The 15,231-nt window shown below is 38.3% G+C and overlaps 1 protein-coding gene across 1 annotated transcript in view; it reads left to right on the forward strand.

Annotated features, from left to right (window-relative positions):
- Window positions 1-15,231, forward strand: part of LOC127523254 (disintegrin and metalloproteinase domain-containing protein 12) — a 107,597-nt gene that overhangs the window by 21,160 nt on the left and 71,206 nt on the right. The window contains exons 2-3 of the mRNA XM_051913765.1: window positions 480-592; window positions 5,250-5,323. Coding sequence (XP_051769725.1) covers window positions 480-592; window positions 5,250-5,323 — 187 coding nt within the window. The remainder of the gene's footprint in view (window positions 1-479; window positions 593-5,249; window positions 5,324-15,231) is intronic.

Raw genomic sequence — 15,231 nt, forward strand, 5'->3', positions numbered from 1 at the left:
TATTGTAATATAACATTTCAATTGCCTTCTTGTCGTCTCTTGTGGCCGCACTGTACAGATGTGAATGTGTGTCATGTACATGTGATATCACTTTAATGTAGCATATAAGTATGGATGAGGCCACAAGAACAAGCTTCATTAGGTGATTATAAAGGTTTGATCTGAATCGAATCAGGCCTGAAATAGATGGTTGCAGTTTCCAGGGAGATTGTTGTCAGGGCAAACCTGATGTTTGAGAGCATCGATTAACAATGTTGTTCATGGCGTCACTGCTGCAGGCTGCAAATACAAACGCCAAAGAGAATTTTTTTTAAAAGCATGGACTGAAGAAAAACAATCTTAGAGTGATTTTAAATAAGCAATGCTCAGCAGGGTTAGTCTGTGAATTAGTGATGTCGTCGGTCAATGAAAAGTCTAGGTCGAAGATTGGTTGTTTACTTTAATGTGGAGATGTCATGTACTTGTTTTTCTTCTTTCAGCTGCCTATCCGAGCCAACACGACACAATAAACACGCTGGAGCATTATGACGTAATTGAACCACACCTGCTTATTGGAGGACTGCAGAGGCCGGTTAGTCTCATCAAGTCACTGGTAAGTCACTGGTAAAATCAAGCCCTTCATTTCTTTCTAGTTCAATATCCTGTGGTTTTTTCCATGTTCATCTTTCTTTAGTGTGTAATGTTGCTGTTTGAGTATGAAAAAGCTCTGCAAAGTTACAAATCACAAAGTCCCTCCAGCAGGAGTTATTCTCTACATCAGTGTCAGTTTCTGAACTCCCTGAAACCCCTCCATTGCAGTCTTGAGATTTCTTCCGGGAACGAACACGTCACAATATTCCTCATTTAAATAATTCCCGCCCAAGGTATACGCAAAATAAAGGGGCGGGGCCTAGTTAAGTTAGTAGTGTGTTGCAACTCAGTTTTGGTAAGGGGCGGGACATTTCCAAGACATGCTCAAAGCGCTTGACCAATCACAACACACTGCTCCAGCCGACCAATCAGAGCACATTGTGCTTTTCAGAAGGAGGGCCTTCATAGAGGCAGGAAGTAAACAGAGCGTTACTGACAGACTGGGAAGAGAGGAGCTGCAACAAAATGGAGAATATGTGAAAAATAACGTGTTTTATAAACATTCAAGCATGAAAACCTATTCTAGTAGAGCCCAAAAACAAAATCAAGACTTAATAGGTCCTCTTTGCATATGCCATTATATGCTGACTTTAAAGATAAATGTGTTCAGTATAGATTATGATTTCATGCCTGTTCTTTTTTGAGCAAGGAGTGAGTTTGAACCATTTGATGTGTTTTGGGAAGCAGCGAACAGACCTGCCTGTGAGGGAATATGATTCCTGGATGGGAATTGTTGCTTTTGTCCTTAATGAAAAACATTTCTCAGCCAATTTATGGATTGAAGACATGCAAGACTGTTTTGAAGCCCATTTGTTTGTTAGTTTATTTACTTGGAGTGTGTTTTTTTTTTTCTTACTGGAGTTTGTAAAAAGGTTTTACAGACAAATTTTACATGTGAACCGCCTTAAGCAACAATCATAAAGAGTAAATCGGACCACCCAGGGATCAGTGTGTGTGTGTGTGTGTGTGTGTGTGTGTGTGTAGATTCAGCATTAGAACATAGGGAAAAGGCCATTGAACTAGTGAAGGTTTGTTGTAGCTTGTCTAAAATAATGCCTGTTGAATATATATCATTGATTGAAAAAAGTATTTGAACCTTTTCTTCAACCAAAGCTGTTAATCATTTCTGCACATTAGCTTCCAGCTTTACTGTTTTTACTCTGATTCATTAATTATTTTCAGACCATGCAACATTTCAAATGGCTAAGTTCATTTTTCTTTAAAGAAATGGTTCTCCTAAAAATATAAATTGTCATTATGACTTTATGACCCTCATTTAAACCCATATGACTTTCTTTCTCCTGTGGAACACAAAAGAAAAAAATCTTTACACATTTTTTCCATACAATGACAGTTCAACCACTTCTGTCAAGGTCAAAAAAGGACAAAAAAGTGTCATAAATAACCACAGAACCACATTTATCTCAAGTGTTATACTCTACGGAACAGACCTGAAATTTGCATATGCAGATTTGTGTGGTTTATTTGGTTCAGTGGACTGCTTTTATTTTGTTTTCAAGCATATTTATTTATTTATTTATTTATTTATTTTGGAGCTTGATGTCACTTTCATCAGAAATAATAGTCAGAAAAAAATCTATTTTTTGAAATGGAATGATGATGATTGAGAGATCATCATATAAGCGTTCCTCAAAATCTGATGCATCATATACTCACATTTTAATATGATTTTTCTATAAAATTGATAATGGATCAAGTAAACCTAAATTGCTTCAGTCCAGTGAGTATTCATCTTGAAATATTACCAATAATTAACAATATAAACGTTTTTCTTACATTTGCTTTATGAAAATTGAGCATCAAATATGATACTGTAGGCTTTAAAGGGTTAAAATCTTGTGTTCCACAAGAAAAATAACAGCATAAGGTTTTGGAACAACATGAGGGTGAATAAATGATGACAATACTGTCATTTTTAGGTGAATTATTCCATTTAACATGGAGATTGCAAAACGCCTAAGTTCTTCTTTTACAGCCCTTGTAGATTTGCACGCATTTTTCATTTTATTTATGGTATTTTGCCCTTAATATATAAGTCAAAGGAGGCAGTAACTACGTGAAAAGATAGGGTGAAATGTATCGAGATGTGACACAGTCTGGACCCACATCACCAGAACCAAGCACATGCTCTACCCGCTGCGCCAAGGCTTCAACTTCACATGTGTTTTTCAGATCATTGTTCTTCTCCATGACCCAGTTGGCATCGGCTCACTGACTGACACAATGACATTCTCCTGCAAAGTTTCCTGGAGCAGTGCAAGAACATCCCTGAATACTCCCAACATCACACATCAGGCCCGGGATGAGGCTCTTCAGCTGGAATGCTGTGTTTTGTTTTTGTGGGACATTTTTCATATGTACTGACACTTTAAACTTTTGTTTCATCTCTTTTTGCTCCAGTCCTCCAATGACCGTTTAGATCCCCCAGGTGGTCTTCGATAAAATTGAGATGGGAGGTAATGTTATTGTTGGAGACCAGTGATTATTTAGTAATGCAAGTCCCTCTTGTTCCTTTGCACTGCAGTAGATTTATTAATTAGTGATGGAGATTTTGACTCTTTCTGTAGGCCACCAGTAGGGGGAGAATGAATACTCATAGTATAAGCCAATGCCAGTCACGTCTGAAGACCATTGAAAGCTTTGTCGAGTTTTTCTTACTTCTTGCTTTGAGGTTTTGGGCTCTTGCAGTGATTTAACTTTGAAACCTCTCTGAGGAACCCTTACAATGGTGTTAAATTTGCTCCATTTGTTTGCTTAACTATAGATTTATGGAGGTCAAAGTTGTTAGCAGTGGATTTGTAACCAAGGTACATCCACAAGATCGTCAACCCCCAAATGTCTTTTCATCAGAGATTTATACATGCACTCTTATGAACCCACAAACTCACAACTTATTCCATGCGGTTTAATCATTTTTCAGCCAAGACAGTGAACGTCCATGTGTTCAATAAAGCAATAGGCCACAAGATGACGTACATTACAGTGATTTTACCATGGGAAAGAGTTTGGAATCCCATATTTTCCTCAGGTTTCTCTGTTTTTCATCACTTGGATGAAGGTCAGCCTATATTCTAGGTCAAATTTATGCTAAACACTTAGCAAACGTTCTCTTACGATCTGATTTACCTTGTGTGAATTTGTCACGGTTGTAGCCGCGCGTTAACATACATATGCAATGACGCATTGAGCTCTTCATGTTAGACAGATGATTCATGCTTATTTCTGCTGTATTTTGTCAACGCCTGGCTGGTTTAAATCCATTTCCCTCAGAGCCTCGGAGTAAATCTGCCGAACTTTCAGACTTACTGAGCGTGAAGAGAATTAATGTCAGAGAGAATTGAAACATAAAACTAATCCTGACAGCTATAGACCCACGACACAATGGCGGATTCATTTTATCCTGCACAAAAGCCCACTCAAAGCTGGAAATGTGCTTTCTCTCACTTTCTATTGGTTTGAAGCCTTGCATTGTCTATTAGCAAGCGGTTGAAACTTCATCTTCCACGAATATAACCACAAACAGAACATAAAACTGCTATTGCAACCCATTTTACTTTCATAATGTGATGCATTTCTGAATATTTATTGAGAATAAAAATGTAGGACCACGTTTTTTTTCTTCGGTCTATCAGGAATATAGTCATTGACTTCAGTTAACTGTGTGAATAAACCAGCACTTTTACTCTATTTACATTTACATTTCAAATTATCAGTAAATCAAAACCAAGTAAATGTTGAAAAGCATGCCATCAGACTCTTTGACAGATTGAAGTGTGCTGAGATGGGTTCACCATCACAACATGGTGTTTATAGAGCGGCCAGAAGTGCCACAGGTGTGTGTAATTATGTAATCAACCAATCAGCTGCCATCTCTTCAAGTGGCAATCAGCCAATTGTCAACCAGCCATGTAGGTGGATGCAGATGAAATGCTAATGCGGCAACAGGTGTCTAATGAGATGGTTTGGTCTAATTTTTTAAATCTGAGGGGCCATTTACACAGCACACTTTACAAAAACGGGAACTTTTGGTGTGTTTTGGTCATTTATTTATATGACAACGCTGTTTTGATGGCCAGAAAATGCAAACTTTTGAAAATGATACCATAAACAAATTACGAATAACGTGAAAATGGTGACGTCATGCGTATGTATATTACGGGCCCTATTTTAACGATCTAAGCGCATGGTCTAAAACGCACAGCGCAAGTGCACTTAGGGAGTGTATGGATGTATATATTAAATATTTGTTTATTTATTTAATATTTAAATATTTATTTATTCTGTTTTTCCCCCACAAAAGTGGATTTACAAAGCAAAATAACATTTTAATATGCATGTGGGGTTTTGACGGTACTAAATATATTTTCAAGTAATTTTAAACCCACTTTCCTTTAGGCTTTAACATGCTTATATAGAGCAAGCCACATTGTTGCCCTCTGCTACAATAAATTTTATTTTTTTACCATCTAATAATATGGGGATGACTGATTACAAAAAAATCTGATTGTGTCTCTGATGTTTTAATATTTCTTTTTCAGGTGAAAATGCATTTCTTTCATGCCTTCTGTGTCTGACTGCTCTCTGTATGTCTTTTTTAGGGTCATCCTGGATCACTGAAGGTGTTGATTGAAGTGGACGGTAAACAACTGCTACTTGCTTTACAGAAAAATGAGTAAGTCCTTCATTATTCTCTTTCTTTACCAAATACAAGGTACCATGGTACAATGATGGTAACAAAAGGTAACTTGACCCCTAAATATGATTAAAAAAAAAAAAAAAAAACCTCCCATCATATAATTTAAAAGACAACTATATATTTGTATGTTTAAAGACCCAATTTAAACTCTAGAAAAGAAATAATATTGTAAATATGATTAGATTTGTTTTTTTCTATTACAGTACTGTTTTCCCTACTCTCTATAGTACTGTACTGTTTTATTTATTTATTCCAATGTTTTATTATTTATTTGATATATTTCAACTTTTTTATTATTTATTTAAACTTTTTATTATTTATTTATTTTAATCTTATTTTGCTTTATCGTTTATTTTTTATGTTTTACACGATTTTCCTCCCTAGCACTTTCTTCCAGACACCCTAAAGAAATGGTATTATTTCTTTTGTACATCCACTTTCTTTCAATCTAAAACCATTTCTGAGGTATAAATGTATCTGTATCTGGTGAAACATACCCTTCTGTACATTTTTCATAGTTACAACACTATACAATTAATAAGGATGCACTTTAAAACAGAATCTGATTTTTTTTGGCCTTTATATTTTTTATAACAGTTCTGACTCTTCTTGTTCTGTCATTTCTTGCATCATTGTGTTGCTCAGAATAAAATACTAGTGAAGCAATCAGTTCAGTGTATATTTTATGTGAAGTATTTGAGTATTTCATAAGGCACTGTATTGTATCTCTGTCTGCCTTGTAAGAATCCATGTGTCCTGCTTTTAAAGGTTGAGTTGACACTGTAAGTGTGTGTTTCACTGTAAGTGTGTGTTTCAGAAGTGGAGCGGTCAGTCAGGTTGGCGTAATGAAGCTTATATCAAACGAACTCTTGCCGACTCTGTTTTTGAATGCAAATGAACATTCGCTCTGACAGGTTCATGCTGGGAGCGACAAATCGCCACAGCAGAGTCTAATTACTGAATCTACCGCAGAGCAGACCGCTAATGTGGACGCCCGTGTTGTGCAGCATATCATGCAGAAGGCCAGACAGGGAGAGTGTAGTTCTGAAGGGTAGATGAGCGGTAATGACGTAAACCGAGGTCACCGCGTCAGCTTTAACTTCTGAGAACTCACCTCTGATTTTATTCAGGTTGACATTGATGTTCATGGTGAGAGTGATTGAGAACCCTTCTCTGGTAACACGGAGTGTGTGAATATGATCCAGAGCATGAAGAGGAAAAAAAGAAACATTCTGAGGGCTGCGACGTATTTAAATTTGCAGGGGGTGAATTATACAGTCAGTGACCTTGAAGTTATAGACTTCTAGAGACTATATTCACTGTGCTGCTAAATTTGGTCCAGATCTTATTTTCCTTATCAGACAGTACATTAAAATGAAACTTGGCCACTTACAAAATGTGAGTCTTGCCATATTAATGATGATTTTACAAGCTGTCATCATGGAAAGATGCAATGAGTTTAATGGGGCACATTTGAACAACTCAGTCGCTGGGTTAAACAACCACTGGGTGGTTGATTATGAATTTACTTTTTTAACTTTAGTTAATGTGTAATGTTGCTGTTTGAGCATAAACAACATCTGCAAAGTTATGATGCTCAAAGTTCAATGCAAAGGGAGATATTTTCTTTTAAAGAAATCGCTGTTTAAGGACTACAGCAAGCTTCTTCCTGGGTTAGGGACGCCAGACTGCTTCACAAACGAGGGTCAATTCAACACTGGATTTGCACAAAAGATTAACATGACGGCACATGCTAGTCGATGAGTTGAATCAGCTCCACAGCAACTACATAAATTTATCCACTAACCATTCAGAAACATCCAGTTTCGTTCTAAAAGTTGTAACTTCTTCCTGAGTCTCTCCATCAGTGTCGACTCGACAATGTAAGGCTGAACACCGTTACTGACAATCCTCATTGTGGCTGCGTGAGAGTCTTCAGTTTTGTTGTTGTTGAGCAACCGAAGCACGAGCTGTTAAAGCTCCGCCCTCTTCTGGAAAGGGGGCCGGGAGCAGCAGCTCATTTGCATTTAAAGGGACACACACAAACGGCGTGTTTTTGCTCACACCTAAATAGGGGCAAATTTGACAAGCTATAATAAATGATCTGTGGGGTATTTTGAGCTGAAACTTCACAAAAATCATTATGTCTATGGAATGTCCCCATAAAACATGGAAACTCAGTGTGTGTGCATGTCCATGTGTGTGTGTGTGTGTGTGTCTGCAGAAAACCAGAATTGCAATAGAGGCTGTTTTCCACAAAACTTCAACTTCACTGTTATTGTGACTTTTGGCTGAGGTTGGAAGTGGTCAGACAGTGTTGTGTGGAAATGAAATCCAGCGTGTGTAATGCTGTACAAGGAAGAGAAAGCGAGAGATCTCGTGTGAGCCTCCTGCTCCAGTGAAGCTGATGAATTCCAGTTGTTGAAACTGGATGAAGCAGAGCAGAGTTAAAAAAAAAAAAAAAAAAACATTTGTCAAATGAAATTATCAAAATTGAAAGCTCATATTTGTTTTTCATCCTCTCTGATTTCAGCACAGGAAGTTGTGGGAGGTGGTCAAGCATGTTCATTCACAAGGTCACTGCGTTTAGTTCTTTCATAAGCAGCAATGAAGCACATACAATGACCGTTTTATGTTCCTAACTGCATCGTCTTTTAGTCTATGAACGCATGATGGCAATATGACAGTGGACGTACACTGAAGCAGGTCAATGTATGTGTTGCATTTGCATTCTGTAGGAAACACTGGCACGACATGAGTCCTGTGTTGAGTTATAGAGGGACTCAATATGATATGATATTGAAAGGTCATATTAACGCATGTGTCAGTGCATTTCTGTAGTTGACAGACGACATGTAAAGGTGAATTAAATAGTCACAAATGTGTGAATGAGCCCCTCAATCTAGATAAGAACATGAATTCAATTTATTCTTCTTCATTTTATTCAAAGCCCCTAATCAAGTTGTATAAGTAAATTTAATTTCTGTGAATAACCTGAACTGAAAATGAAGTTAAAATTGGATCAGAACAAAGTACATTATTCATCTGCCAAGTCAAATGCAAAAGTATAATTTGTGCTCAGTGGGACGGCATCACTGCTGTAGTTTCTGAGGTTGTAGGGAGTACTGAACTGTAGGGTGTTTATGGCGTTACAGTGATGATGTTGGTCATTAAGGCTGAAATGATACATATTGATATACCAAACATTGTAATGCAATAAATAGCCTAGGGCTGATACTAAAGATTATTTTTTATATAGATTTTTCCAATAATTGATGACATTGATTGTTAATATGTTGATTTTTTTTTTTTTTTTACAAGTATAGCAGTTGGATTTAATAGTTTGAGCTCTGTTGTTAATTTTAACCTTTAATATCATACTAATGTACCAAATGAGAGGGTTCCCTAGTTTATCACATTAGTTGGGTGAGATTTTTTGTTAAGAAATGTACCTAAAATATGAAATAATTAAATAATACAAGTGCATTTCCGATTATAAACGGCACTAGCCATTGTTGGGCTGGAATTTATGTTGTACTTGACATTTGTAGTTACTGCAGCCATAGGTTATTGCATTAGGATGTTCGGTATATTAACATGCATTGATATGTTGGTATATTAGCATGTAGGTTATTTAGTGCCCTACAGTGTGTTGGAGTTTTAGTGTGTTGGGTTGTATATAATGTATATTTTCTGCTTACTCATGTTGTATACAATCTTAATTAGACATGTAATCTTTAATGTATTTAAGCAGGATGAGAGAAAGTGATTTTTGGACTGTTCCCATGGTAACACGGGGGGCGTGTGAGATAGAGACAGAGGGGTGGAAAAGGAGACAACCTCTGTGAAAAGCATCTCATGAGCGCTGGAGACATGTTATTATCAGAAACACGACCTCTCTATGTGCCAGACAGGAGAACAAGGGCTGTACAACACCTTCTCACATTATCATGAAGCGATAAAGCTGAACAGATGATGAATATGGAAAGTGTTTCAGATGGAACACAGAGGCTGATTCACAGGAACATTAGAAGGGAAGATAAGATTCGACTCTTTTGGAACACACACACACACACACACACACACACACACACACACACGCAACTTAATCAAATAGACTAAGCAAACTGAATCCCAAATGTGTGTGAAAGTTAAATATTTTTTTCTTGCTTTTATGTTCATTTAGGCCAGTGGTGCTCAATTTATTTTGCTTTTTGGACACAGTGGCAACCCAAAACCATACCAAAATTGTAAAACATGTTCTGTTAGCCGAAACGGTCATTGGGTATTTTTTAGTATAGTTTAGTGACTCATATTTAATCATAGTGCCTATTTTACAATTTGTTTAGACATTTTCGGAGATGCGAGCTCCAGGCCGTCAGCGGCCATTCAGTGCTCGTGTACCCGCCGAGAACAGCTTCGTCTCGGCCAGTGCTTCAGGGATTTACTGTTGGCTCTTATAGTGCTTAAACATTAGATATAAAAATAAAACAGGCAATATTTGGTCTTATTAATCTATTACTTGTTCCTGAACAAATTGGGCGATGTTAAATTGAATAATTTAAGGTTAAGGCCATATTTAACTTACATAAATAAATATTATTTTATACAAATATGTTGTATTCTGTACTGAGAAAGGGTCCATTAGATTAGTGCATAATATGGATTGAGTGAAGGTTACATTAATACGTCATTAGATGGTGGCGAACTTTACGAGTGAACGAATCAGTCGCAAGAGACTTTTAAATTGAAATGGACTTTTGTAAACAAAAGATGTTGTTTTATCGCTGCTATGGAACATTTCCTTAACTATAAAATGGACAAATACAAGGATCGCTTTCCTCAGCAGACATTCAAACTGATTTTTATAATGGATATAATATTATGGACATCGACCTGAAGAATGAATGTTATATCAGACACAGGTAATGCTTGCTCAGGCGATCTCTCTCTCTCTAGTAGCCGTGCGATATGGCTGTATATCAGCACGCCGTGATTACCTACGGCGGAATCACATCTGTGCTGATATACAGCCATATTGCACGGCTACTTGTGTGATATTGCTCATATATACATAAACATATATGAACATTAAAAATTATGTAAAAAATGTATTCATTCATACTTCATAGTAAAAAGTGATCTAATTGTGGTAAGTCAGTCATTTGTACCCCTACAACTGTTTGGAAATGCAGTACATGAATACAGCTCTTCATTAGTGCAGATGAAGTAGCCTGGAAAAACAAGACCTTCAAGTGCTGAGTCGAATAACAGTGTTTCAGATGCCCTTATCCAGTGCTCCAATTATCTGGCAGCTTACAGCAGTCATTAATGGAGGAAACGGCTCCTTGACATTCCAAATTAATTAGAGGGGTCCAAAAAACCCAGAAAAACATCTCACAAACCCCCAGGACACGGATCGAGAAGGTGTGTTTGTCGCAGTCTTCAGTCTCTTTAAGCATCATTTTCTTGTCTTTTGTATAGATGTCTTACACACACACAGACACACACACACACACACACTCCCTCATCTGTCATTCTCTTTTATCACTCGTGCCTCATTGTGCTGCTCTCTCGTCTCACCAGCTCTGCGCTTGTTTCTTCCAGAGATGCATCTCAGTCTCTTCCTTCTTGCACGATTCGGTCAGAATGTCATATTGTGATTATTTTGATTAGTATTGCATGATGACATGATGAACATTCAGCATTTGACACAGCTGCTGCTTAGATATCAAGGCTAAAGTCTCGTCAGATTTCATCAAAACAGCAGAACAAGTAGCAAAAACTACAAACAGGTGTTCACACCTTTTTTTGTTGTCTCAGAAAGGAATTTAGTGCAGAATAACCCAGTTCACATTGGTTCACAAGTGGAATCAGGTCTCTTTTGTTGTCCACCTCAGTTGTGAAACAATCTCAGTTCACGTTTTATTTGACACAGATATTTTTTGGAACAGCGTCAACATGAATCAGGGCCTGTCCGCTCCTCTCCTCTCTGTTCATCACATTACAGGTCCAGTTATGTTGAAACTCTTTTCCAGATGAAACCGTATGTCTCTGTGGACGAGCTGCTATAAGTATCTTTCAGTCTGTGCAGCAGAACGGGTTTCCCCAAATGGGTTTGTGAGATTGATAGAAATGGCATTGCAGAATTAAAGTAATATTCAGTATTTACTCACCCTCATGTCATTCCAAACCTATGACTTTTTTGAAGCATGTTGACGTTGTTCTTTTCATACAGCAACAGCATGCAGTGACCAAAGGCTGTCAGTGGTCAAGAAAGACAAAGAAGCATCAAGTGAATTTAAAATGATGATATGAGGGCTTGGGTAAAATATTATAATATATTTCATAGTATTTTATTCTATGCCTAGACCTGATGTGCATTATTTACAGCTACTTTTGTATTTGATTTGATTTAAAAATAACCACCGTAGTTGTTGCAAACTGGGTTAATTGATGAGGTGTGTGTGTCTTTAAGTTGTATTTTTCTTCTTTTATTTAGTACTAAATGTGCTGCCAGAGTTACAGATGTGCAGAATTGTTATTTTGATAACCAATTTCATTTTAAAAGCATTAAATTACACACACAGAATGGCATTCAGGCATTACTCATGTCAGCTGGCCGTTTTCATTAACATTTCTCCATATTTTATGTTCTGTAAAGTGATTTCATGTTTTTACTGACCAGTTTGAGTTCTTTGTCCTTATATGGTGGACGTATGAACCAGAGGAATCAAAAGATGTATTTTGGGAGTTGAAATAAAGCCATTTTCATTGTTCCGTATAATAAGTCAACATGGTAATAGAGAGAAACATTAGCTCCGTTTCAAAGCCTAGAGAACTGCTCATATGTTTGAAGTGAGTGCATGAATTCATGAAAATGCCCAAAAATAGTTCTTACTCTTTGTTCTTCATCTACATGATCAAACTATACTGATGTTCCTTAGCTAATGCCATATTTGATTTGAGATCTACAGCAAAAAGCAATACTTTCAGTGAATAGTGACTTAAATTTGGGTCTTTTCCTCGTATAAAGATATTTTATGACTTCAGAAGAGACATGCAGTGAAATAAAAGTGCATATACACCAATCAGGCATAACATTATGACCATCTTCCTAATATTGTGTTGGTCCCCCTTTTGATGCCAAAACAGCCCTGACCCGTCGAGGCATGGACTCCACTAGACCCCTGAAGGTGTGCTGTGGTATCTGGCACCAAGATGTTAGCAGCAGATCCTTTAAGTCCTGTAAGTAGCGAGGTGGAGCCTCCTTGGATCGGACTTGTTAGTTCAGCACATCCCACAGATGCTCGATTGGATTGAGATCTGGGGAATTTGGAGGTCAAGTCAACACCTCAAACTCGTTGTTGTGCTCCTCAAACCATTCCTGAACCATTTTTGCTTTGTGGCAGGGCGTATTATCCTGCTGAAAGAGGCCACAGCCACCAGGGAATACCGTTTCAATGAAAGGGTGTACATGGTCTGCAACAATGCTTCGGTAGGTGGTATGTGTCAAAGTAACATCCACATGGATGGCAGGACCCAAGGTGTCCCAGCAGAACATTGCCCAAAGCATCACACTGCCTCCACCGGCTTGCCTTCTTCCCATAATGCATTCCGGTGCCATGTGTTCCCCAGGTAAGCGGCGCACACGCACCCGGCCATTCATGTGATGTAAAAGAAAACATGATTCATCAGACCAGGCCACCTTCTTCCATTGCTCCGTGGTCCAGTTCTGATGCTCACGTGCCCACTGTTGGTGCTTTCGGCGGTGGACAGGGGTCAGCATGGGCACCCTGACTGGTCTGCAGCTATGCAGCCCCATACGCAACAAACTGCGATGCACTGTGTATTCTGACACCTTTCTATCAGAACCAGCATTAAGTTCTTGAGCAATTTGAGCTACAGTAGCTCGTCTGTTGGATCGGACCACATGGGCCAGCCTTCGCTCCCCACGTGCATCAATGAGCCTTGGCCGCCCGTGACCCTGTCGCCGGTTCAACACTGTTCCTTCCTTGGAGCACTTTTGATAGATACTGACCACTGCAGACCGGGAACACCCCACAAGAGCTGCAGTTTTGGAGATGCTCTGACCCAGTCATCTAGCCATCACAATTTGGCCCTTGTCAAATTCGCTCAAATCCTTACGCTTGCCCATTTTTCCTGCTTCTAACACATCAACTTTGAGGACAAAATGTTCACTTGCTGCCTAATATATCCCACCCACTAACAGGTGCCGTGATGAAGAGATGATCAGTGTTATTCACTTCATCTGTCAGTGTTTATAATGCACCAATGAAGTCATATGGACCTCATTAATGATGCTTTTTGGTCTTTTTGGAGCTTGACAGTCCCAGTATGCGCTTCTGTTATATGGAAATGAGAATGTAAGATATTCTTCAAAAATTAATCTTTCGTGTTCCACAGAAGAAGAAAGTCTTGCAGGTTTGGAACGACATGAGGGGGAGAAATTAAAGAAAATCTTTCATTTGGGTGCAAATTATTCCTGTAAATGTTGGCTTGTATGTGTGAAATGCAGATTGTTTCATTTAGTTGTCTAATAAACCTGGCATTGCATATTACAAATATTGCTTTTGTTCCTTGGATAAAAGCGTCTGCTAAATGCATGAATGTTCCTTCTTGCACTAAAACACTTTCAAGTAAATCTGTTTGTTTTTGTGTGTCTGTTTTCATTAGCTTTGTCTTTATAGACTGCCTATGTGGAAGTCTTTGTGTGCGCTGTTGTCTTTTTCCTCACTTGCTCATCCCACATCCTGTCTTTGCTCTGACATGCAGCTTGACCTCAGTCGGAGCATCCTGTCGCTCAGCAGAGTTTCTTGACCTTTGACCTTGTTGCAGCTCCGTCAGTCTGACAGCTTGTGCTGAATAAGCGTTTGAAAGAGTTTTGGGTTGGTTGGTCTGGGTGGGGGTTATCCTCTGCAGATTACTAAAAAAACACCAAGCAAACAAAATCTCTTGCTTCCGCCCCATTTGACCAGCAGAACACGCTTGCCCAAGAGCCCTGAAGATCTGCTAAGGAAACTGAACCCTGCCTCAATGATTTTCCTTTTGTTCGCTAATTTCAGGGGGTTTGGTGCTCTCGAGTAGCGTTTCCACCAGTCGTGCTCTTTAAAGCACAATAAAAGAGAAGCAGGGACTTGTGGGAGCTCTTTCCCTCGCTCTCATGCAGAAAGCAGATGTTCTGCTCGAATCGCGGCAGTCGTGTGGTGCTGAGCACGAGTCTGGGGTTTGGCTTCAGACAGCCAAGTGTGAGAGTTCCCTACAGGGACACCGATGAAAGTGGAACATGAGAGGAAGTGTTGGATGTGTGTAGCTGGGAAACACAGGGAGTGTTTGTGAGAGATCACTGAAAATGGAGGAAATTAAATAGTTCTAAAACACGTGGAGAGATGATGTGTATTGTTAGCATTATATGAGCATTTTACATTGGAGTAAAACACAGATAATGCATTTTTTTACAAAATATTTAAGAGGTTTTTATGCATGTATGTGTGCATATATATATATATATGTCAAACCAAAACTTATTCAGACACCTTTAACATTTCATTCATTAATACAGTTTTTTCACTATAGTTTAAAAGGTTAGTTCACCCAAAAATGAAAATAATGTCATTTATTACTCACCCTCATGGCGTTCCACACCCGTAAGACCTTCGTTAATCTTCGGAACACAAATTAAGATATTTTTGTTTAAATCCGATGGCTCAGTGAGGCCTCCATAGCCAGCAATGACATTTCCTCTCTCAAGATCCATTAATGTATTAAAAACATATTTAAATCAGTTCATGTGAGTACAGTGGTTCAATATTAATATTATAAAGCGACGAGAATATTTTTGGTGCGCCAAAAAAGAAAAAAAA

The sequence above is a fragment of the Ctenopharyngodon idella genome, chromosome 12 (genome assembly GCF_019924925.1).
Source record: "Ctenopharyngodon idella isolate HZGC_01 chromosome 12, HZGC01, whole genome shotgun sequence".
Lineage (NCBI taxonomy): Eukaryota > Metazoa > Chordata > Actinopteri > Cypriniformes > Xenocyprididae > Ctenopharyngodon > Ctenopharyngodon idella.